Raw genomic sequence first — 23,284 nt, 5'->3', positions numbered from 1 at the left:
GTTGTCATGGTCGTTAGGGGAAGGGCCTCCTGATGTCATGGTCGTTAGGGGAAAGGGCCTCCTGTTGTCATGGTCGTTAGGGGGAAGGGCCTCCTGTTGTCATGGTCGTTAGGGGGGAAGGGCCTCCTGTTGTCATGGTCGTTAGGGGAAAGGGCCTTCCTGTTGTCATGGTTGTTAGGGGGAAGGGCCTCCTGTTGTCATGGTTGTTAGGGGGAAGGGCCTCCTGTTGTCATGGTTGTTAGGGGGAAGAGCCTTGACTCGGTGCTAACGAGGGCTCAACGTCACATCACAGAGAGGGGGTGGAGTTTCAGAGGGTGAGGGATGGGGTGAGGGAGAGAGAGGGCGTGGAGGTTCAGAGGGTGAGGGAGAGAGAGCGGGTGGAGGTTCAGAGGGTGAGGGAGAGAGAGCGGGTGGAGGTTCAGAGGGTGAGGGAGAGAGAGGGGGTGGAGGTTCAGAGGGTGAGGGAGAGAGAGGGGTGGAGGTTCAGAGGGTGAGGGAGAGAGAGGGGGTGGAGGTTCAGAGGGTGAGGGAGAGAGAGGGGTGGAGGTTCAGAGGGTGAGGGAGAGAGAGGGGTGGAGGTTCAGAGGGTGAGGGAGAGAGAGGGGGTGGAGGTTCAGAGGGTGAGGGAGAGAGAGGGGGTGGAGGTTCAGAGGGTGAGGGAGAGAGAGGTTCAGAGGGTGAGGGAGAGAGAGGGGTGGAGGTTCAGAGGGTGAGGGAGAGAGAGGGGTGGAGGTTCAGAGGGTGAGGGAGAGAGAGGGGGGGTGGAGGTTCAGAGGGTGAGGGAGAGAGAGGGGTGGAGGTTCAGAGGGTGAGGGGTGGAGGTTCAGAGGGTGAGGGAGAGAGAGGGGGTGGAGGTTCAGAGGGTGAGGGATGGAGAGACACAATGAAATGCTTTGTGGGTAATGTTCGTGGTTTGGTGGTTCTGGCGACCATCCTTTGTGCTGGACTGCCCTCTCCTCAGTCACTGTGTGGAGGGGGGCACAATCCCACTCTGTGTGGAGGGGGGCACAATCCCACTCTGTGTGGAGGGGGGGCACAATCCCACTCTGTGTGGAGGGGGGCACAATCCCACTCTGTGTGGAGGGGGGGCACAATCCCACTCTGTGTGGAGGGGGGCACAATCCCACTCTGTGTGGAGGGGGGGGCACAATCCCACTCTGTGTGGAGGGGGGCACAATCCCACTCTGTGTGGAGGGGGGGCACAATCCCACTCTGTGTGGAGGGGGGCACAATCCCACTCTGTGTGGAGGGGGGGCACAATCCCACTCTGTGTGGAGGGGGGCACAATCCCACTCTGTGTGGAGGGGGGCACAATCCCACTCTGTGTGGAGGGGGGGCACAATCCCACTCTGTGTGGAGGGGGCACAATCCCACTCTGTGTGGAGGGGGAGGCACCCATCCCACTCTGTGTGGAGGGGGAATAATCCCACTCTGTGTGGAGGGGGGGGCACAATCCCACTCTGTGTGGAGGGGGCACAATCCCACTCTGTGTGGAGGGGGGGCACAATCCCACTCTGTGTGGAGGGGGGGCACAATCCCACTCTGTGTGGAGGGGGGGCACAATCCCACTCTGTGTGGAGGGGGGCACAATCCCACTCTGTGTGGAGGGGGGGCACAATCCCACTCTGTGTGGAGGGGGCACAATCCCACTCTGGGGGAGGGGGGCACAATCCCACTCTGTGTGGAGGGGTGAGATCCTATCAGTCTTGGTTCTCCATCATCTGAATCACTGTGATGGGTAACAGTGTTTTTCAGTGTACCTGAGGACTACAGGTGGCTGATGGGTAACGGTGTTTTTCAGCGTACCTGAGGACTACAGGTGGCTGATGGGTAACAGTGTTTTTTTATTTTTTATTTATTTCATCTTTATTTAACCAGGTAGGCAAGTTGAGAACAAGTTCTCATTTACAATTGCAACCTGGCCAATATAAAGCAAAGCAGTTCGACAGATACAACGACACAGAGGTACACATGGAGTAAAACAAACATACAGTCAATAATACAGTGTAAACAAGTCTATATACGATGTGAGTAAATGAGGTGAGAAGGGAGGTAAAGGCAAAAAAGGCCATGGTGGCAAAGTAAATACAATATAGCAAGTAAAACACTGGAATGGTAGTTTTGCAATGGAAGAATGTGCAAAGTAGACATAAAAATAATGGGGTGCAAAGGAGCAAAATAAATAAATAAATTAAATACAGTTGGGAAAGAGGTAGTTGTTTGGGCTAAATTATAGGTGGGCTATGTACAGGTGCAGTAATCTGTAAGATGCTCTGACAGTTGGTGCTTAAAGCTAGTGAGGGAGATAAGTGTTTCCAGTTTCAGAGATTTTTGCAGTTCGTTCCAGTCACTGGCAGCAGAGAACTGGAAGGAGAGGCGGCCAAAGAAAGAATTGGTTTTGGGGGTGACCAGAGAGATATACCTGCTGGAGCGAGTGCTACAGGTGGGAGATGCTATGGTGACCAGCGAGCTGAGATAAGGGGGGACTTTACCTAGCAGGGTCTTGTAGATGACATGGAGCCAGTGGGTTTGGCAACGAGTATGAAGCGAGGGCCAGCCAACGAGAGCGTACAGGTCGCAATGGTGGGTAGTATATGGGGCTTTGGTGACAAAACGGATTGCACTGTGATAGACTGCATCCAATTTGTTGAGTAGGGTATTGGAGGCTATTTTGTAAATGACATCGCCAAAGTCGAGGATTGGTAGGATGGTCAGTTTTACAAGGGTATGTTTGGCAGCATGAGTGAAGGATGCTTTGTTGCGAAATAGGAAGCCAATTCTAGATTTAACTTTGGATTGGAGATGTTTGATATGGGTCTGGAAGGAGAGTTTACAGTCTAACCAGACACCTAAGTATCAGTGTTTTTCAGCGTACCTGAGGACTACAGGTGGCTGATGGGTAATGGTGTTTTTCAGCGTACCTGAGGTGGCTGATGGGTAATGGTGTTTTTCAGCGTACCTGGGGTGGCTGATGGGTAATGGTGTTTTTCAGCGTACCTGAGGTGGCTGATGGGTAATGGTGTTTTTCAGCGTACCTGAGGTGGCTGATGGGTAATGGTGTTTTTCAGTGTACCTGAGGACTACAGGTGGCTGATGGGTAACGGTGTTTTTCAGCGTACCTGAGGACTACAGGTGGCTGATGGGTAACGGTGTTTTTCAGCGTACCTGAGGACTACAGGTGGCTGATGGGTAATGGTGTTTTTCAGTGTACCTGAGGACTACAGGTGGCTGATGGGTAACGGTGTTTTTCAGCGTACCTGAGGACTACAGGTGGCTGATGGGTAACGGTGTTTTTCAGCGTACCTGAGGACTACAGGTGGCTGATGGGTAACGGTGTTTTTCAGCGTACCTGAGGACTACAGGTGGCTGATGGGTAATGGTGTTTTTCAGCGTACCTGAGGACTACAGGTGGCTGATGGGTAATGGTGTTTTTCAGCGTACCTGAGGACTACAGGTGGCTGATGGGTAATGGTGTTTTTCAGCGTACCCGAGGACTGAGGTGGCTGATGGGTAATGGTGTTTTTCAGCGTACCTGAGGACTACAGGTGGCTGATGGGTAACGGTGTTTTTCAGCGTACCTGAGGACTACAGGTGGCTGATGGGTAACGGTGTTTTTCAGCGTACCTGAGGACTACAGGTGGCTGATGGGTAACGGTGTTTTTCAGCGTACCTGAGGACTACAGGTGGCTGATGGGTAACGGTGTTTTCAGCGTACCTGAGGACTACAGGTGGCTGATGGGTAACGGTGTTTTTTTTCAGCGTACCTGAGGACTACAGGTGGCTGATGGGTAACGGTGTTTTTCAGCGTACCCGAGGACTACAGGTGGCTGATGGGTAACGGTGTTTTTCAGCGTACCTGAGGACTACAGGTGGCTGATGGGTAACGGTGTTTTTCAGCGTACCTGAGGACTACAGGTGGCTGATGGGTAACGGTGTTTTTCAGCGTACTTGAGGACTACAGGTGGCTGATGGGTAAAGGTGTTTTTCAGCGTACCTGAGGACTACAGGTGGCTGATGGGTAACGGTGTTTTTCAGCGTACCTGAGGACTACAGGTGGCGGCTGGGTAATGGTGTTTTTCAGCGTACCTGAGGACTACAGGTGGCTGATGGGTAACGGTGTTTTTCAGCGTATCCGAGGACTACCGGTGGCTGATGGGTAACGGTGTTTTTCAGCGTACCCGAGGACTACAGGTGGCTGATGGGTAACAGTGTTTTTCAGCGTACCCGAGGACTACAGGTGGCTGATGGGTAACGGTGTTTTTCAGCGTACCTGAGAACTACAGGTGGCTGATGGGTAAAGGTGTTTTTCAGCGTACCTGAGGACTACAGGTGGCTGATGGGTAATGTTGTTTTTCAGCGTACCTGAGGACTACAGGTGGCTGATGGGTAATGGTGTTTTTCAGCGTACCCGAGGACTACAGGTGGCTGATGGGTAAGGACTACAGTGTTTTTTTTTCAGCGTACCTGAGGACTACAGGTGGCTGATGGGTAACGGTGTTTTTCAGCGTACCCGAGGACTACAGGTGGCTGATGGGTAACGGTGTTTTTCAGCGTACCTGAGGACTACAGGTGACTGATGGGTAACGGTGTTTTTCAGCGTACCTGAGGACTACAGGTGGCTGATGGGTAACGGTGTTTTTCAGCGTACCTGAGGACTACAGGTGTGGGAAGTCTCTGGGACCGGTGGAGTCGTTACAGGAACACCCCAAGCAGCCAGGGAAGATTCTGATTGGCTACAGCAGAGGTCTGGTCGTCCTATGGGATCTCAGCACCCGCAACGCAGAACACATGTTCCTTGGAAAACAGGTAAATAATATAACTACAGCTCTGTCTGTGTTTCATGGCTCTTTGTCAGAAGTCTTTCTGCCTGTCATCGTATTGCACCTCTCCTTCCATTGTTCAAGGAAGTTCATTTGTTCCTTATTGTGCTACTAGGGGCCAATAATACGGCTAAATGCAGTGTGTCTGTTACAATACGGCTAAATGCAGTGTGTGTCTGTTACAATACGGCTAAATGCAGTGTGTCTGTTACAATACGGCTAAATGCAGTGTGTGTCTGTTATAATACGGCTAAATGCAGTGTGTATCTGTTACAATACGGCTAAATGCAGTGTGTGACTGTCACAATACGGCTAAATGCAGTGTGTGTCTGTTACAATACGGCTAAATGCAGTGTGTGACTGTCACAATACGGCTAAATGCCGTGTGTGACTGTCACAATGCGGCTAAATGCAGTGTGTGACTGTCACAATACGGCTAAATGCAGTGTGTGACTGTCACAATACGGTTAAATGCAGTGTGTGTCTGTTACAATACGGCTAAATGCAGTGTGTGACTGTCACAATACGGCTAAATGCAGTGTGTGTCTGTCACAATACGGCTAAATGCAGTGTGTGTCTGTCACAATACGGCGAAATGCAGTGTGTGTCTGTTACAATACGGCTAAATGCAGTGTGTGGCTGTTACAATACGGCTAAATGCAGTGTGTGGCTGTTACAATACGGCTAAATGCAGTGTGTGTCTGTTACAATACGGCTAAATGCAGTGTGTGACTGTCACAATACGGCTAAATGCAGTGTGTGTCTGTTACAATACGGCTAAATGCAGTGTGTGTCTGTTACAATACGGCTAAATGCAGTGTGTGTCTGTTACAATACGGCTAAATGCAGTGTGTGTCTGTTACAATACGGCTAAATGCAGTGTGTGACTGTCACAATACGGCTAAATGCAGTGTGTGACTGTCACAATACGGCTAAATGCAGTGTGTGTCTGTTACAATACGGCTAAATGCAGTGTGTGTCTGTCACAATACGGCTAAATGCAGTGTGTGACTGTTACAATACGGCTAAATGCAGTGTGTGTCTGTTACAATACGGCTAAATGCAGTGTGTGTCTGTTACAATACGGCTAAATGCAGTGTGTGTCTGTTACAATACGGCTAAATGCAGTGTGTGTCTGTCACAATACGGCTAAATGCAGTGTGTGTCTGTCACAATACGGCTAAATGCAGTGTGTGTCTGTCACAATACGGCTAAATGCAGTGTGTGTCTGTCACAATACGGCTAAATGCAGTGTGTGACTGTTACAATACGGCTAAATGCAGTGTGTGACTGTCACAATACGGCTAAATGCAGTGTGTGACTGTTACAATACGGCTAAATGCAGTGTGTGTCTGTTACAATACGGCTAAATGCAGTGTGTGTCTGTCACAATACGGCTAAATGCAGTGTGTCTGTTACAATACGGCTAAATGCAGTGTGTGACTGTCACAATACGGCTAAATGCAGTGTTTCTGTTACAATACGGCTAAATGCAGTGTGTGACTGTCACAATACGGCTAAATGCAGTGTGTGTCTGTTACCATACGGCTAAACGCAGTGTGTGTGTGTGTGTGTGTGTGTGTGTGTGTGTGTGTGTGTGTGTGTGTGTGTGTGTGTGTGTGTGTGTGTGTGTGTGTGTGTGTGTGTGTGTGTGTGTGTGTGTGTGTGTGTGTGTGTGTGTGTGTGTGTGTGTGTGTCTCTGCAGCAGCTGGAGTCCCTGGTGTGGGAACGTTCCGGTAGCTCCTTCGTCAGTTCCCATAGCGACGGGGGGTACAGCGTGTGGGCTGTTGCCAGTGGTAACACGTACACACACCAGCCTGTGTCCTCGTCCATCCCCTATGGTGAGAGACAGACATGCACCCCCCCCTTAACCCCTATACACACGCACACACCCTAACCCCTACATACACACTTTGTTGTCCTTGGGACCTCATTAACTCCTTGTCATCTCGTTGTGTCTCAGGTCCGTTCCCTTGGGACCTCATTAACTCCTTGTCATCTGTCTCGTTGTGTCTCAGGTCCGTTCCCTTGGGACCTCATTAACTCCTTGTAATCTCGTTGTGTCTCAGGTCCGTTCCCTTGGGACCTCATTAACTCCTTGTCGTCTGTCTCGTTGTGTCTCAGGTCCGTTCCCTTGGGACCTCATTAACTCCTTGTCGTCTCGTTGTGTCTCAGGTCCGTTCCCTTGGGACCTCATTAACTCCTTGTCATCTCGTTGTGTCTCAGGTCCGTTCCCTTGGGACCTCATTAACTCCTTGTCATCTCGTTGTGTCTCAGGTCCGTTCCCTTGGGACCTCATTAACTCCTTGTCGTCTGTCTCGTTGTGTCTCAGGTCCATTCCCTTGGGACCTCATTAACTCCTTGTCATCTCGTTGTGTCTCAGGTCCGTTCCCTTGGGACCTCATTAACTCCTTGTCGTCTGTCTCGTTGTGTCTCAGGTCCGTTCCCTTGGGACCTCATTAACTCCTTGTCGTCTGTCTCGTTGTGTCTCAGGTCCGTTCCCTTGGGACCTCATTAACTCCTTGTCATCTCGTTGTGTCTCAGGTCCGTTCCCTTGGGACCTCATTAAAACCTCTTGTAACTACCCGGGTTCCGGGAGCGTTGTCATCAACTGACACTAATTAGCATAACGCAACAGACATAAATATTACTAGAAAATATTCATATTCATGAAATCACAAGTGAAATATATTGAAACACATCTTAGCCTTTTGTTAATCACCCTGTCATCTCAGATTTTGAAAATATGCTTTACAGCCAAAGCAAGACAAGCATTTGTGTAAGTTTATCGATAGCCTAGCATAGCATTATGCCTAGCTAGCAGCAGGCAATCTGGTCACGAAAATCAGAAAAGCAATCAAATTAAATTGTTTACCTTTGATGAGTTTCGGATGTTTTCACTCACAAGACTCCCAGTTAGATAGCAAATGTTCCTTTTTTCCAAAAATATTATTTTTGTAGCCGAAATAACTCCGTTAGTTCTTCACGTTTGGCTGAGAATTAGACCGGAAATTGCGGTCACGACAACGCTGAAAAATATTACAAATTAGCTCCATAATATCGACAGAAACATGGCAAACGTTGTTTATAATCAATCCTCAAGGTGTTTTTCAAATATCTATTCGATAATATATCAACCGGGACAGGTGGCTTCTTAGTAGGCTAGAGAGAAACAATGGCCGCATTTGTCTCTTACGCACAAAACACTCTGAGAGACTCCAGCTGATCACTGATGCAATGTTGACGTTCAGGCTCATTTTTCAAAATAAAAGCCTGAAACTATGTATTGTGACACTAGACACATTAGGTAAGCCATAGAAAAAGGAATCTGGTTGATATCTCATTCACTGCTCAATAGGGACGCATAGGAACGCAGAGCTTTCTAAATAAGAGTCCCTTCCTGATTGGATTCTTCTCAGGCTTTTGCCTGCAATATCAGTTCTGTTATACTCACAGACAATATTTTTACAGTTTTGGAAACTTTAGAGTGTTTTCTATCCCAAGCTGTCAATTATATGCATATTCCAGCATCTTGTCTTGACAAAATAGCCTGTTTACTTTGGGATCGTTATTTTTCCAAAAATGAAAATAGTGCCCCCTAGATTCAACAGGTTTTTAACTACTTGTCATCTGTCTCGTTGTGTCTTAGGTCCGTTCCCTTGTAAAGCCATCAACAAGATCTTATGGAGGACGATTCAGTCAGGGTGAGGAGTCAGGACCACTATCTATCACTATCAGTATCTACTTTCACTAGGGTCCATTCTGGTAACACTATCAGTATCTACTGTCACTAGGGTCCATTCTGGTAACACTATCAGTATCTACTGTCACTAGGGTCCATTCTGGTAACACTATCAGTATCTACTGTCACTAGGGTCCATTCTGGTAACACTATCAGTATCTACTGTCACTAGGATCCATTCTGGTAACACTATCAGTATCTACTGTCACTAGGGTCCATTCTGGTAACACTATCAGTATCTACTGTCTCTCTCTCTATCTCTCACTGCCCCTCTCTCTCTCTGTCTCTCACTGCCCCTCTCTCTCTCTGTCTCTCACTGCCCCTCTTTCTCACTGCCCCCTCTCTCTCACTGCCCCTCTCTCTCTCTGTCTCTCACTGCCCCTCTCTCTCACTGCCCCTCTCTCTCTCTGTCTCTCTCTCTCTGCACTCTCACTGCCCCTCTCTCTCTGCCCCTCTCTCTCTCTGTCTCTCTCTCTCACTGCCACCTCTCTCTCTGTCTCTCACTGCCCCTCTCTCTCTGTCTCTCACTGCCCTCTCTCACTGCCCCCTCTCTCACTGCCTCTCTCTCTCTCTGTCCCTCTCTCTCTCTGTCCCTCTCTCTCTCTGTCTCTCACTGCCCCTCTCTCTCGGTCTCTCACTGCCCCCTCTCTCACTGTCTCTCACTGCCCCTCTCTCTCACTGTCTCTCACTGCCCCTCTCTCTCTCTGTCTCTCACTGCCCCTCTCTCTCTCTCTCTCTCTCACTGCCCCCTCTCTCACTGCCCCCTCTCTCACTGCCCCTCTCTCTCTCTGTCCCTCTCTCTCTCTGTCTCTCACTGCCCCTCTTTCTCACTGCCCCCTCTCTCACTGCCCCTCTCTCTCTCTGTCTCTCACTGCCCCTCTCTCTCACTGCCCCTCTCTCTCTGTCTCTCTCTCTCTCACTGCCCCTCTCTCTCTCTCTCTGTCTCTCACTGCCCTCTCTCTCTCTCTCTCTCTGTCTCTCACTGCCCCCTCTCTCTCTGTCTCTCACTGCCCCCTCTCTCACTGCCTCTCTCTCTCTCTGTCTCTCACTGCCCCTCTCTCTCTGTCTCTCACTGCCCCTCTCTCTCTGTCTCTCACTGCCCCCTCTCTCTCACTGTCTCTCACTGCCCCTCTCTCTCACTGTCTCTCACTGCCCCTCTCTCTCTGTCTCTCACTGCCCCTCTCTCTCTCTGTCTCTCACTGCCCCTCTCTCTCTCTGTCTCTCACTGCCCCCCTCTCTCACTGCCCCTCTCTCTCTCGGTCTCTCACTGCCCCTCTCTCTCTGTCTCTCACTGCCCCCTCTCTCACTGCCCCTCACTGCCCCTCTCTCTCTCTCTCTGTCTCTCTGTCTGTCTCTGTCTCTCGTGTAGGTGTCCAGTAGTCCTCTACAGTGGAGGAATGCCCAGGGCCAGTTACGGAGACCGTCACTGTGTGACCATCCAACAGGACAAACAACACGTCACTCTAGACTTCACATCCAGAGTTATAGACTTCTTCACCGTCCACACCACTGACCCGGAGCACGGTGAGAGAGACACGCACTTCTCCAGAGCGACTCACAGACACCATTAGGATTAAGTGCCTTGCTCAAGGGCACATCTACCGATTTTAAATAATAATAATTATTCACCTAGTCTGCTCTGGGATTGGCCCTCCTCGTCGCTAGGCTACCTGACCCCCCCTGTGTTAATGTGTGTTTCCTCTCCCAGACTATGATGATCCTAAAGCCCTCGTGGTGCTACTGGAGGAGGAGCTGGTTGTAGTAGACCTCCTGACCACCGGGTGGCCCTGTGTCCCTCCTCCCTACCTGACCCCCCCCTGTGTTAATAATGTGTGTTTCCTCTCCCAGACTATGATGATCCTAAAGCCCTCGTGGTGCTACTGGAGGAGGAGCTGGTTGTAATAGACCTCCTGACCACCGGGTGGCCCTCTGTCCCTCCTCCCTACCTGACCCCCCCCCTGTGTTAATAATGTGTGTTTCCTCTCCCAGACTATGATGATCCTAAAGCCCTCGTGGTGCTACTGGAGGAGGAGCTGGTTGTAATAGACCTCCTGACCACCGGGTGGCCCTCTGTCCCTCCTCCCTACCTGACCCCCCCTGTGTTAATAATGTGTGTTTCCTCTCCCAGACTATGATGATCCTAAAGCCCTCGTGGTGCTACTGGAGGAGGAGCTGGTTGTAGTAGACCTCCTGACCACCGGGTGGCCCTCTGTCCCTCCTCCCTACCTGACCCCCCCTGTGTTAATAATGTGTGTTTCCTCTCCCAAACTATGATGATCCTAAAGCCCTCGTGGTGCTACTGGAGGAGGAGCTGGTTGTAATAGACCTCCTGACCACCGGGTGGCCCTCTGTCCCTCCTCCCTACCTGACCCCCCCTGTGTTAATAATGTGTGTTTCCTCTCCCAGACTATGATGATCCTAAAGCCCTCGTGGTGCTACTGGAGGAGGAGCTGGTTGTAGTAGACCTCCTGACCACCGGGTGGCCCTCTGTCCCTCCTCCCTACCTGACCCCCCCCTGTGTTAATAATGTGTGTTTCCTCTCCCAGACTATGATGATCCTAAAGCCCTCGTGGTGCTACTGGAGGAGGAGCTGGTTGTAATAGACCTCCTGACCACCGGGTGGCCCTCTGTCCCTCCTCCCTACCTGACCCCGCTCCACTCCTCCGCCATCACCACATCCTGTCACCTGGACAACGTCCCCGCCAAGCTCTGGGACCGCCTGGCCGCCGCCGGGAACAGCCAGGGCGCTCAGCCTGGAGTGAGACACGCACACGGGGTGAGACACTGTACACACACACACACACACACACACACACACACACACACACACACACACACACACACACACACACACACACACACACACACACACACACACACACACACACACACACACACACACACACACACACACAGACACACACACACTCACGGAGTGAGACGCTGTACACACACACATTCAGGTCGTCAGAGGGCCAGGTCGTCAGAGGGGTCAGAGGGACAGGTCGTCAGAGGGACAGGTCGTCAGAGGGACAGGTCGTCAGAGGGACAGGTCGTCAGAGGGACAGGTCGTCAGAGGGACAGGTCGTCAGAGGGGTCAGAGGGACAGGTCGTCAGAGGGACAGGTCGTCAGAGGGACAGGTCGTCAGAGGGACAGGTCATCAGAGGGACAGGTCATCAGAGGGGTCAGAGGGACAGGTCATCAGAGGGACAGGTCATCAGAGGGACAGGTCATCAGAGGGACAGGTCGTCAGAGGGACAGAGGGACAGGTCGTCAGAGGGACAGGTCGTCAGAGGGGTCAGAGGGACAGGTCGTCAGAGGGACAGGTCGTCAGAGGGGTCAGAGGGACAGGTCATCAGAGGGGTCAGAGGGACAGGTCATCAGAGGGGTCAGAGGGACAGGTCATCAGAGGGGTCAGAGGGACAGGTCGTCAGAGGGGTCAGAGGGACAGGTCGTCAGAGGGACAGGTCGTCAGAGGGACAGGTCGTCAGAGGGACAGGTCGTCAGAGGGACAGGTCGTCAGAGGGACAGGTCGTCAGAGGGGTCAGAGGGACAGGTCATCAGAGGGGTCAGAGGGACAGGTCGTCAGAGGGACAGGTCGTCAGAGGGGTCAGAGGGACAGGTCGTCAGAGGGGTCAGAGGGACAGGTCGTCAGAGGGGTCAGAGGGACAGGTCGTCAGAGGGGTCAGAGGGACAGGTCATCAGAGGGACAGGTCAGAGGGGTCAGAGGGACAGGTCGTCAGAGGGACAGGTCATCAGAGGGACAAGTCGTCAGAGGGGTCAGAGGGACAGGTCATCAGAGGGACAGGTCATCAGAGGGACAGGTCATCAGAGGGACAGAGGGACAGGTCGTCAGAGGGACAGGTCGTCAGAGGGACAGGTCGTCAGAGGGACAGGTCAGAGGGACAGGTCAGAGGGGTCAGAGGGACAGGTCGTCAGAGGGGTCAGAGGGACAGGTCGTCAGAGGGACAGGTCATCAGAGGGACAGGTCATCAGAGGGACAGGTCGTCAGAGGGACAGGTCGTCAGAGGGACAGGTCGTCAGAGGGACAGGTCGTCAGAGGGACAGGTCGTCAGAGGGACAGGTCGTCAGAGGGACAGGTCGTCAGAGGGACAGGTCGTCAGAGGGGTCAGAGGGACAGGTCGTCAGAGGGGTCAGAGGGACAGGTCGTCAGAGGGGTCAGAGGGACAGGTCGTCAGAGGGGTCAGAGGGACAGGTCATCAGAGGGACAGGTCATCAGAGGGACAGGTCGTCAGAGGGACAGAGGGACAGGTCATCAGAGGGACAGGTCGTCAGAGGGGTCAGAGGGACAGGTCATCAGAGGGACAGGTCATCAGAGGGACAGGTCATCAGAGGGACAGGTCATCAGAGGGACAGGTCATCAGAGGGACAGGTCGTCAGAGGGTCGTCAGAGGGACAGGTCATCAGAGGGACAGAGGGACAGGTCATCAGAGGGACAGGTCGTCAGAGGGACAGGTCGTCAGAGGGACAGGTCGTCAGAGGGGTCAGAGGGACAGGTCGTCAGAGGGGTCAGAGGGACAGGTCATCAGAGGGACAGGTCATCAGAGGGACAGGTCGTCAGAGGGACAGAGGGACAGGTCATCAGAGGGACAGGTCGTCAGAGGGGTCAGAGGGACAGGTCATCAGAGGGACAGGTCATCAGAGGGACAGGTCATCAGAGGGACAGGTCATCAGAGGGACAGGTCATCAGAGGGACAGGTCATCAGAGGGGTCAGAGGGACAGGTCGTCAGAGGGTCGTCAGAGGGACAGGTCATCAGAGGGACAGAGGGACAGGTCATCAGAGGGACAGGTCGTCAGAGGGACAGGTCGTCAGAGGGACAGGTCGTCAGAGGGGTCAGAGGGACAGGTCATCAGAGGGACAGGTCATCAGAGGGACAGGTCATCAGAGGGACAGGTCATCAGAGGGACAGGTCATCAGAGGGACAGGTCGTCAGAGGGGACAGAGGGACAGGTCATCAGAGGGACAGGTCGTCAGAGGGACAGGTCATCAGAGGGGTCAGAGGGACAGGTCGTCAGAGGGACAGGTCGTCAGAGGGGACAGAGGGACAGGTCATCAGAGGGACAGGTCGTCATAGGGACAGGTCATCAGAGGGGTCAGAGGGACAGGTCGTCAGAGGGTCAGGTCATCAGAGGGGTCAGAGGGACAGGTCGTCAGAGGGACAGGTCGTCAGAGGGACAGGTCGTCAGAGGGACAGGTCGTCAGAGGGACAGGTCGTCAGAGGGACAGGTCGTCAGAGGGGACAGAGGGACAGGTCGTCAGAGGGACAGGTCGTCAGAGGGACAGGTCGTCAGAGGGACAGGTCGTCAGAGGGACAGGTCGTCAGAGGGGTCAGAGGGACAGGTCGTCAGAGGGGTCAGAGGGACAGGTCGTCAGAGGGACAGGTCATCAGAGGGGACAGAGGGACAGGTCATCAGAGGGACAGGTCGTCAGAGGGACAGGTCGTCAGAGGGACAGGTCGTCAGAGGGACAGGTCGTCAGAGGGACAGGTCGTCAGAGGGACAGGTCATCAGAGGGGACAGAGGGACAGGTCATCAGAGGGACAGGTCGTCAGAGGGACAGGTCGTCAGAGGGGACAGAGGGACAGGTCATCAGAGGGACAGGTCATCAGAGGGACAGGTCGTCAGAGGGGACAGAGGGACAGGTCATCAGAGGGACAGGTCGTCAGAGGGACAGGTCGTCAGAGGGACAGGTCGTCAGAGGGACAGGTCGTCAGAGGGACAGGTCATCAGAGGGACAGGTCATCAGAGGGACAGGCGTTCACAGCTGGATGAATTATTGACAAATTTGTCTCTCTGCTGCAATGTGTGTATCAGTCATCTAACCTGTGTGTGTGTGTGTGTGTGTGTGTGTGTGTGTGTGTGTGTGTGTGTGTGTGTGTGTGTGTGTGTGTGTGTGTGTGTGTGTGTGTGTGTGTGTGTGTGTGTGTGTGTGTGTGTGTGTAGAGTTGGCCGATATGTGGAGGGAAGAATCTAGCGCCCCCGCCCAGACAACAGGAGTTGCTGCTGACAGGGTAAACACACACACACACACACACACACACACACACACACACACACACACACACACACACACACACACACACACACACACACACCTACTGTGTTAGAGGTGTGTATCTACTGTCTCCACTATGTTAGAGGTGTGTACCTACTGTCTCCACTATGTTAGAGGTGTGTACCTACTGTCTCCACTATGTTAGAGGTGTGTATCTACTGTCTCCACTATGTTAGAGGTGTGTATCTACTGTCTCCACTATGTTAGAGGTGTGTATCTACTGTCTCCACTATGTTAGAGGTGTGTATCTACTGTCTCCACTATGTTAGAGGTGTGTATCTACTGTCTCCACTATGTTAGAGGTGTGTATCTACTGTCTCCACTATGTTAGAGGTGTGTATCTACTGTCTCCACTATGTTAGAGGTGTGTACCTACTGTCTCCACTATGTTAGATGAGGTGTGTACCTACTGTCTCCACTATGTTAGATGAGGTGTGTATCTACTGTCTCCACTATGTTAGAGGTGTGTATCTACTGTCTCCACTATGTTAGAGGTGTGTACCTACTGTCTCCACTATGTTAGAGGTGTGTATCTACTGTCTCCACTATGTTAGATGAGTTGTGTATCTACTGTCTCCACTATGTTAGAGGTGTGTATCTACTGTCTCCACTATGTTAGAGGTGTGTACCTACTGTCTCCACTATGTTAGAGGGGTGTATCTACTGTCTCCACTATGTTAGATGAGGTGTGTATCTACTGTCTCCACTATGTTAGATGAGGTGTGTATCTACTGTCTCCACTATGTTAGAGGTGTGTACCTACTGTCTCCACTATGTTAGAGGTGTGTATCTACTGTCTCCACTATGTTAGATGAGGTGTGTATCTACTGTCTCCACTATGTTAGATGAGGTGTGTATCTACTGTCTCCACTATGTTAGAGGTGTGTACCTACTGTCTCCACTATGTTAGATGAGGTGTGTATCTACTGTCTCCACTATGTTAGAGGTGTGTACCTACTGTCTCCACTATGTTAGAGGTGTGTACCTACTGTCTCCACTATGTTAGATGAGGTGTGTATCTACTGTCTCCACTATGTTAGAGGTGTGTATCTACTGTCTCCACTGTTAGAGGTGTGTATCTACTGTCTCCACTATGTTAGATGAGGTGTGTATCTACTGTCTCCACTATGTTAGATGAGGTGTGTATCTACTGTCTCCACTATGTTAGAGGTGTGTATCTACTGTCTCCACTATGTTAGATGAGGTGTGTACCTACTGTCTCCACTATGTTAGAGGTGTGTATCTACTGTCTCCACTATGTTAGAGGTGTGTACCTACTGTCTCCACTATGTTAGATGAGGTGTGTACCTACTGTCTCCACTATGTTAGATGAGGTGTGTATCTACTGTCTCCACTATGTTAGATGAGGTGTGTATCTACTGTCTCCACTATGTTAGATGAGGTGTGTATCTACTGTCTCCACTATGTTAGATGAGGTGTGTACCTACTGTCTCCACTATGTTAGATGAGGTGTGTACCTACTGTCTCCACTATGTTAGATGAGGTGTGTACCTACTGTCTCCACTATGTTAGAGGTGTGTATCTACTGTCTCCACTATGTTAGAGGTGTGTATCTACTGTCTCCACTATGTTAGATGAGGTGTGTATCTACTGTCTCCACTATGTTAGATGAGGTGTGTATCTACTGTCTCCACTATGTTAGATGAGGTGTGTATCTACTGTCTCCACTATGTTAGAGGTGTGTATCTACTGTCTCCACTATGTTAGAGGTGTGTATCTACTGTCTCCACTATGTTAGAGGTGTGTATCTACTGTCTCCACTATGTTAGATGAGGTGTGTATCTACTGTCTCCACTATGTTAGATGAGGTGTGTATCTACTGTCTCCACTATGTTAGAGGTGTGTATCTACTGTCTCCACTATGTTAGATGAGGTGTGTATCTACTGTCTCCACTATGTTAGAGGTGTGTATCTACTGTCTCCACTATGTTAGATGAGGTGTGTATCTACTGTCTCCACTATGTTAGATGAGGTGTGTATCTACTGTCTCCACTATGTTAGAGGTGTGTACCTACTGTCTCCACTATGTTAGAGGTGTGTATCTACTGTCTCCACTATGTTAGAGATGTGTATCTACTGTCTTCACTATGTTAGAGGTGTGTATCTACTGTCTCCACTATGTTAGATGAGGTGTGTATCTACTGTCTCCACTATGTTAGAGGTGTGTATCTACTGTCTCCACTATGTTAGATGAGGTGTGTATCTACTGTCTCCACTATGTTAGATGAGGTGTGTATCTACTGTCTCCACTATGTTAGATGAGGTGTGTATCTACTGTCTCCACTATGTTAGAGGTGTGTATCTACTGTCTCCACTATGTTAGATGAGGTGTGTATCTACTGTCTCCACTATGTTAGAGGTGTGTATCTACTGTCTCCACTATGTTAGAGGTGTGTATCTACTGTCTCCACTATGTTAGAGGTGTGTATCTACTGTCTCCACTATGTTAGATGAGGTGTGTATCTACTGTCTCCACTATGTTAGAGGTGTGTACCTACTGTCTCCACTATGTTAGATGAGGTGTGTATCTACTGTCTCCACTATGTTAGAGGTGTGTACCTACTGTCTCCACTATGTTAGAGGTGTGTACCTACTGTCTCCACTATGTTAGATGAGGTGTGTATCTACTGTCTCCACTATGTTAGAGGTGTGTATCTACTGTCTCCACTATGTTAGATGAGGTGTGTATCTACTGTCTCCACTATGTTAGAGGTGTGTATCTACTGTCTCCACTAATTGACATCATTTGAGTCAATTGGAGGTGTACCTGTGGATGTATTTCAAGACCTACCTTCAAACTCAGTGCCTCTTTGCTTGACATCTTGGGAAAATCAAAAGGAATCAGCCAAGACCTCAGAAAGAAAATTGTAGACCTCCACAAGTCTGGTTCATCCTTGGGAGCAATTTCAAAATGCCTGAAGGTGCCACGTTCATCTGTACAAACAAGTATAAACACCATGGGACCACGCAGCCGTCATATCGCTCAGGAAGTAGACTCGTTCTGTCTCCTGGAGTACTTTGGTGCAACAGTGCAAATCAATCCCAGAACAACAGCAAAGGACCTTGTGAAGATGCTGGAGGAAATGGTTTATCGACATAACCTGAAAGGCCGCTCAGCAAGGAAGAAGCCACTGCTTTATCAACATAACCTGAAAGGCCACTCAGCAAGGAAGAAGCCACTGCTATATCGACATAACCTATAATAATAATATATGCCATTTTAGCAGACGCTTTTATCCAAAGCGACTTACAGTCATGTGTGCATACATTCTACGTATGGGTGGTCCCGGGGATCGAACCCACTACCCTGGCGTTACAAGCGCCATGCTCTACCAACTGAGCTACAGAAGGACCAGGCTGCTCAGCAAGGAAGAAGCCACTGCTACATCAACATAACCTGAAAGGCCGCTCAGCAAGGAAGAAGCCACTGCTATATCGACCTAACCTGAAAGGCTGCTCAGCAAGGAAGAAGCCACTGCTATATCGACATAACCTGAAAGGCCGCTCAGCAAGGAAGAAGCCACTGCTATATCGACCTAACCTGAAAGGCTGCTCAGCAAGGAAGAAGCCACTGCTATATCAACATAACCTGAAAGGCCGCTCAGCAAGGAAGAATTGTGAAAAACTGAGTTTAAATGTATTTGGCTAAGGTGTATGTAAACTTCTCACCTCTACTGCGTCTCATGTCGCCACTATGTTAAAATAAGTGTGTGTGCGTGTGCGCGTGCGCGTGTGCGTGTGCGTGTGTGTGTGTTTAGGCATGAGGACGGTACAGTGCGATTCTGGAATGTGTCTGCTGTTGCCATGACTCCTCTCTACAAGCTCAGCACGGCTAACGTCTTCCATACAGACTGTGACCCTAACGACGACCCCCTGGACCCTACCAACGACCCCGAAGCACTGCAAGAGGAGGAGTGGCCTCCCTTCAGGAAGGTCAGAACACCGACACACACACACATCGACACACACACACCGACACACACACACCGAAACACACACATTTCTTATAGATTTGCAAACATTTCTAAAAACCTGTTTTCACTTTGTCATTATGGTGTCATTGTGGGGTATTGTGTCATTGTGGGGTATTGTGTCATTGTGGGGTATTGTGTCATTGTGGGGTATTGTGTCATTGTGGGGTATTGAGTCATTGTGGGGTATTGAGTCATTGTGGGGTATTGAGTCATTATGGGGTATTGAGGCATTGTGGGGTATTGATTCATTATGGGGTATTGTGTCATTATGGGGTATTGTGATGTCATTATGGGGTATTGTGATGTCATTATGGGGTATTTTGTCATTGTAGGGTATTGTGTCATTGTGGGGTATTGTGTCATTGTGGGGTATTGTGTCATTGTGGGGTATTGAGTCATTGTGGGGTATTGAGTCATTGTGGGGTATTGAGTCATTGTGGGGTATTGAGTCATTGTGGGGTATTGAGTCAGTGGGCTAATGGTGTGTGTTCTAGGTGGGCTGTTTTGATCCTTGTAGTGATGATGGTGTGTGTTCTCGGTGGGCTGTTTTGATCCGTATAGTGATGATGATGGTGTGTGTTCTAGGTGGGCTGTTTTGATCAGTATAGTGATGATGATGATGGTGTGTGTTCTAGGTGGGCTGTTTTGATCTGTATAGTGATGATGATGGTGTGTGTTCTAGGTGGGCTGTTTTGATCCTTGTAGTGATGATGGTGTGTGTTCTAGGTGGGCTGTTTTGATTCCGTATAGTGATGATGATGATGATGTGTGTTCTAGGTGGGCTGTTTTGATCCTTGTAGTGATGATGGTGTGTGTTCTAGGTGGGCTGTTTTGATCCTTGTAGTGATGATGGTGTGTGTTCTAGGTGGGCTGTTTTGATTCCGTATAGTGATGATGATGGTGTGTGTTCTAGGTGGGCTGTTTTGATCCTTGTAGTGATGATGGTGTGTGTTCTAGGTGGGCTGTTTTGATCCTTGTAGTGATGATGGTGTGTGTTCTAGGTGGGCTGTTTTGATTCCGTATAGTGATGATGATCATGTGTGTGTTCTAGGTGGGCTGTTTTGATCCTTGTAGTGATGATGATGGTGTGTGTTCTAGGTGGGCTGTTTTGATCCGTATAGTGATGATGATGATGATGGTGTGTGTTCTAGGTGGGCTGTTTTGATCCGTATAGTGATGATGATGATGATGATGATGTGTGTTCTCGGTGGGCTGTTTTGATCCTTGTAGTGATGATGGTGTGTGTTCTAGGTGGGCTGTTTTGATCCGTATAGTGATGATGATGATGGTGTGTGTTCTAGGTGGGCTGTTTTGATCAGTATAGTGATGATGATGGTGTGTGTTCTAGGTGGGCTGTTTTGATCCTTGTAGTGATGATGATGGTGTGTGTTCTAGGTGGGCTGTTTTGATCCGTATAGTGATGATGATGTTGTGTGTTCTAGGTGGGCTGTTTTGATCCTTGTAGTGATGATGGTGTGTGTTCTAGGTGGGCTGTTTTGATCCGTATAGTGATGATGATGATGATGATGATGTGTGTTCTCGGTGGGCTGTTTTGATCCTTGTAGTGATGATGGTGTGTGTTCTAGGTGGGCTGTTTTGATCCGTATAGTGATGATGATGATGGTGTGTGTTCTAGGTGGGCTGTTTTGATCAGTATAGTGATGATGATGGTGTGTGTTCTAGGTGGGCTGTTTTGATCCTTGTAGTGATGATGATGGTGTGTGTTCTAGGTGGGCTGTTTTGATCCGTATAGTGATGATGATGATGGTGTGTGTTCTAGGTGGGCTGTTTTGATCAGTATAGTGATGATGATGGTGTGTGTTCTAGGTGGGCTGTTTTGATCCTTGTAGTGATGATGGTGTGTGTTCTAGGTGGGCTGTTTTGATCCTTGTAGTGATGATGGTGTGTGTTCTAGGTGGGCTGTTTTGATCTATATAGTGATGATGATGATGATGATGATGATGGTGTGTGTTCTAGGTGGGCTGTTTTGATCCGTATAGTGATGATGATGTGTGTTCTAGGTGGGCTGTTTTGATCAGTATAGTGATGATGAATAATGGTGTGTGTTCTAGGTGGGCTGTTTTGATCAGTATAGTGATGATGATGGTGATGGTGTGTGTTCAAGGTGGGCTGTTTTGATCCTTATAGTGATGATGATGATGATGATGATGTGTGTTCTAGGTGGGCTGTTTTGATTCTTATAGTGATGATGATGATGGTGTGTGTTCTAGGTGGGCTGTTTTGATCCGTATAGTGATGATGAATGATGGTGTGTGTTCTAGGTGGGCTGTTTTGATCAGTATAGTGATGATGATGGTGATGGTGTGTGTTCAAGGTGGGCTGTTTTGATCCTTATAGTGATGATGATGATGATGGTGTGTGTTCTAGGTGGGCTGTTTTGATCCGTATAGTGATGATGATGATGATGATGATGATGATGATGTGTGTTCTAGGTGGGCTGTTTTGATCCTTATAGTGATGATGATGATGATGATGTGTGTTCTAGGTGGGCTGTTTTGATCCTTATAGTGATGATGATGATGATGATGATGATGATGATGTGTGTTCTTGGTGGGCTGTTTTGATCCGTATAGTGATGATGATGATGTGTGTTCTAGGTGGGCTGTTTTGATCAGTATAGTGATGATGATGATGATGGTGTGTGTTCTAGGTGGGCTGTTTTGATCCGTATAGTGATGATGATGGTGTGTGTTCTAGGTGGGCTGTTTTGATCAGTATAGTGATGATGATGATGATGGTGTGTGTTCTAGGTGGGCTGTTTTGATCCGTATAGTGATGATGATGATGTGTGTTCTAGGTGGGCTGTTTTGATCAGTATAGTGATGATGATGATGATGGTGTGTGTTCTAGGTGGGCTGTTTTGATCCGTATAGTGATGATGATGATGTGTGTTCTAGGTGGGCTGTTTTGATCAGTATAGTGATGATGATGATGATGGTGTGTGTTCTAGGTGGGCTGTTTTGATCCGTATAGTGATGATGATGATGGTGTGTGTTCTAGGTGGGCTGTTTTGATCCGTATAGTGATGATGATGATGTGTGTTCTAGGTGGGCTGTTTTGATCTATATAGTGATGATGATGATGATGATGATGTGTTCTAGGTGGGCTGTTTTGATCCGTATAGTGATGATGATGATGTGTGTTCTAGGTGGGCTGTTTTGATCAGTATAGTGATGATGATGATGATGGTGTGTGTTCTAGGTGGGCTGTTTTGATCCGTATAGTGATGATGATGGTGTGTGTTCTAGGTGGGCTGTTTTGATCAGTATAGTGATGATGATGATGATGGTGTGTGTTCTAGGTGGGCTGTTTTGATCCGTATAGTGATGATGATGATGTGTGTTCTAGGTGGGCTGTTTTGATCAGTATAGTGATGATGATGATGATGATGATGATGGTGTGTGTTCTCGGTGGGCTGTTTGATCAGTATAGTGATGATGATGGTGTGTGTTCTCGGTGGGCTGTTTTGATCAGTATAGTGATGATGATGGTGTGTGTTCTAGGTGGGCTGTTTTGATCCTTATAGTGATGATGATGATGATGATGATGATGTGTGTTCTAGGTGGGCTGTTTTGATTCTTATAGTGATGATGATGATGATGTGTGTTCTAGGTGGGCTGTTTTGATCAGTATAGTGATGATGATGATGGTGTGTGTTCTAGGTGGGCTGTTTTGATCCGTATAGTGATGATGATGGTGTGTGTTCTAGGTGGGCTGTTTTGATCAGTATAGTGATGATGATGATGATGGTGTGTGTTCTAGGTGGGCTGTTTTGATCCTTATATTGATGATGATGATGATGATGATGTGTGTTCTAGGTGGGCTGTTTTGATCCGTATAGTGATGATGAATGATGGTGTGTGTTCTAGGTGGGCTGTTTTGATCAGTATAGTGATGATGATGGTGATGGTGTGTGTTCAAGGTGGGCTGTTTTGATCCTTATAGTGATGATGATGATGATGGTGTGTGTTCTAGGTGGGCTGTTTTGATCCGTATAGTGATGATGATGATGATGATGATGATGATGATGTGTGTTCTAGGTGGGCTGTTTTGATCCTTATAGTGATGATGATGATGATGATGTGTGTTCTAGGTGGGCTGTTTTGATCCTTATAGTGATGATGATGATGATGATGATGATGATGTGTGTTCTTGGTGGGCTGTTTTGATCCGTATAGTGATGATGATGATGTGTGTTCTAGGTGGGCTGTTTTGATCAGTATAGTGATGATGATGATGATGGTGTGTGTTCTAGGTGGGCTGTTTTGATCCGTATAGTGATGATGATGGTGTGTGTTCTAGGTGGGCTGTTTTGATCAGTATAGTGATGATGATGATGATGGTGTGTGTTCTAGGTGGGCTGTTTTGATCCGTATAGTGATGATGATGATGTGTGTTCTAGGTGGGCTGTTTTGATCAGTATAGTGATGATGATGATGATGGTGTGTGTTCTAGGTGGGCTGTTTTGATCCGTATAGTGATGATGATGATGTGTGTTCTAGGTGGGCTGTTTTGATCAGTATAGTGATGATGATGATGATGGTGTGTGTTCTAGGTGGGCTGTTTTGATCCGTATAGTGATGATGATGATGGTGTGTGTTCTAGGTGGGCTGTTTTGATCCGTATAG

General features: G+C 49.1%; 1 protein-coding gene across 1 annotated transcript in view; it reads left to right on the top strand.

The window, feature by feature from the left end:
• The window catches only part of llgl1 (LLGL scribble cell polarity complex component 1), a 125,644-nt gene that overhangs the window by 47,722 nt on the left and 54,638 nt on the right, over window positions 1–23,284 (top strand). The window contains exons 7-13 of the mRNA XM_046335387.1: window positions 4,644–4,806; window positions 6,526–6,661; window positions 8,470–8,524; window positions 9,932–10,086; window positions 11,109–11,338; window positions 14,529–14,596; window positions 18,420–18,594. Coding sequence (XP_046191343.1) covers window positions 4,644–4,806; window positions 6,526–6,661; window positions 8,470–8,524; window positions 9,932–10,086; window positions 11,109–11,338; window positions 14,529–14,596; window positions 18,420–18,594 — 982 coding nt within the window. The remainder of the gene's footprint in view (window positions 1–4,643; window positions 4,807–6,525; window positions 6,662–8,469; window positions 8,525–9,931; window positions 10,087–11,108; window positions 11,339–14,528; window positions 14,597–18,419; window positions 18,595–23,284) is intronic.

This window comes from Oncorhynchus gorbuscha, unplaced genomic scaffold (assembly GCF_021184085.1).
Source record: "Oncorhynchus gorbuscha isolate QuinsamMale2020 ecotype Even-year unplaced genomic scaffold, OgorEven_v1.0 Un_scaffold_736, whole genome shotgun sequence".
NCBI lineage: Eukaryota > Metazoa > Chordata > Actinopteri > Salmoniformes > Salmonidae > Oncorhynchus > Oncorhynchus gorbuscha.
Note: the sequence above shows the minus strand (reverse complement) of the source record. Positions and strands in the feature narration are given on the sequence as shown.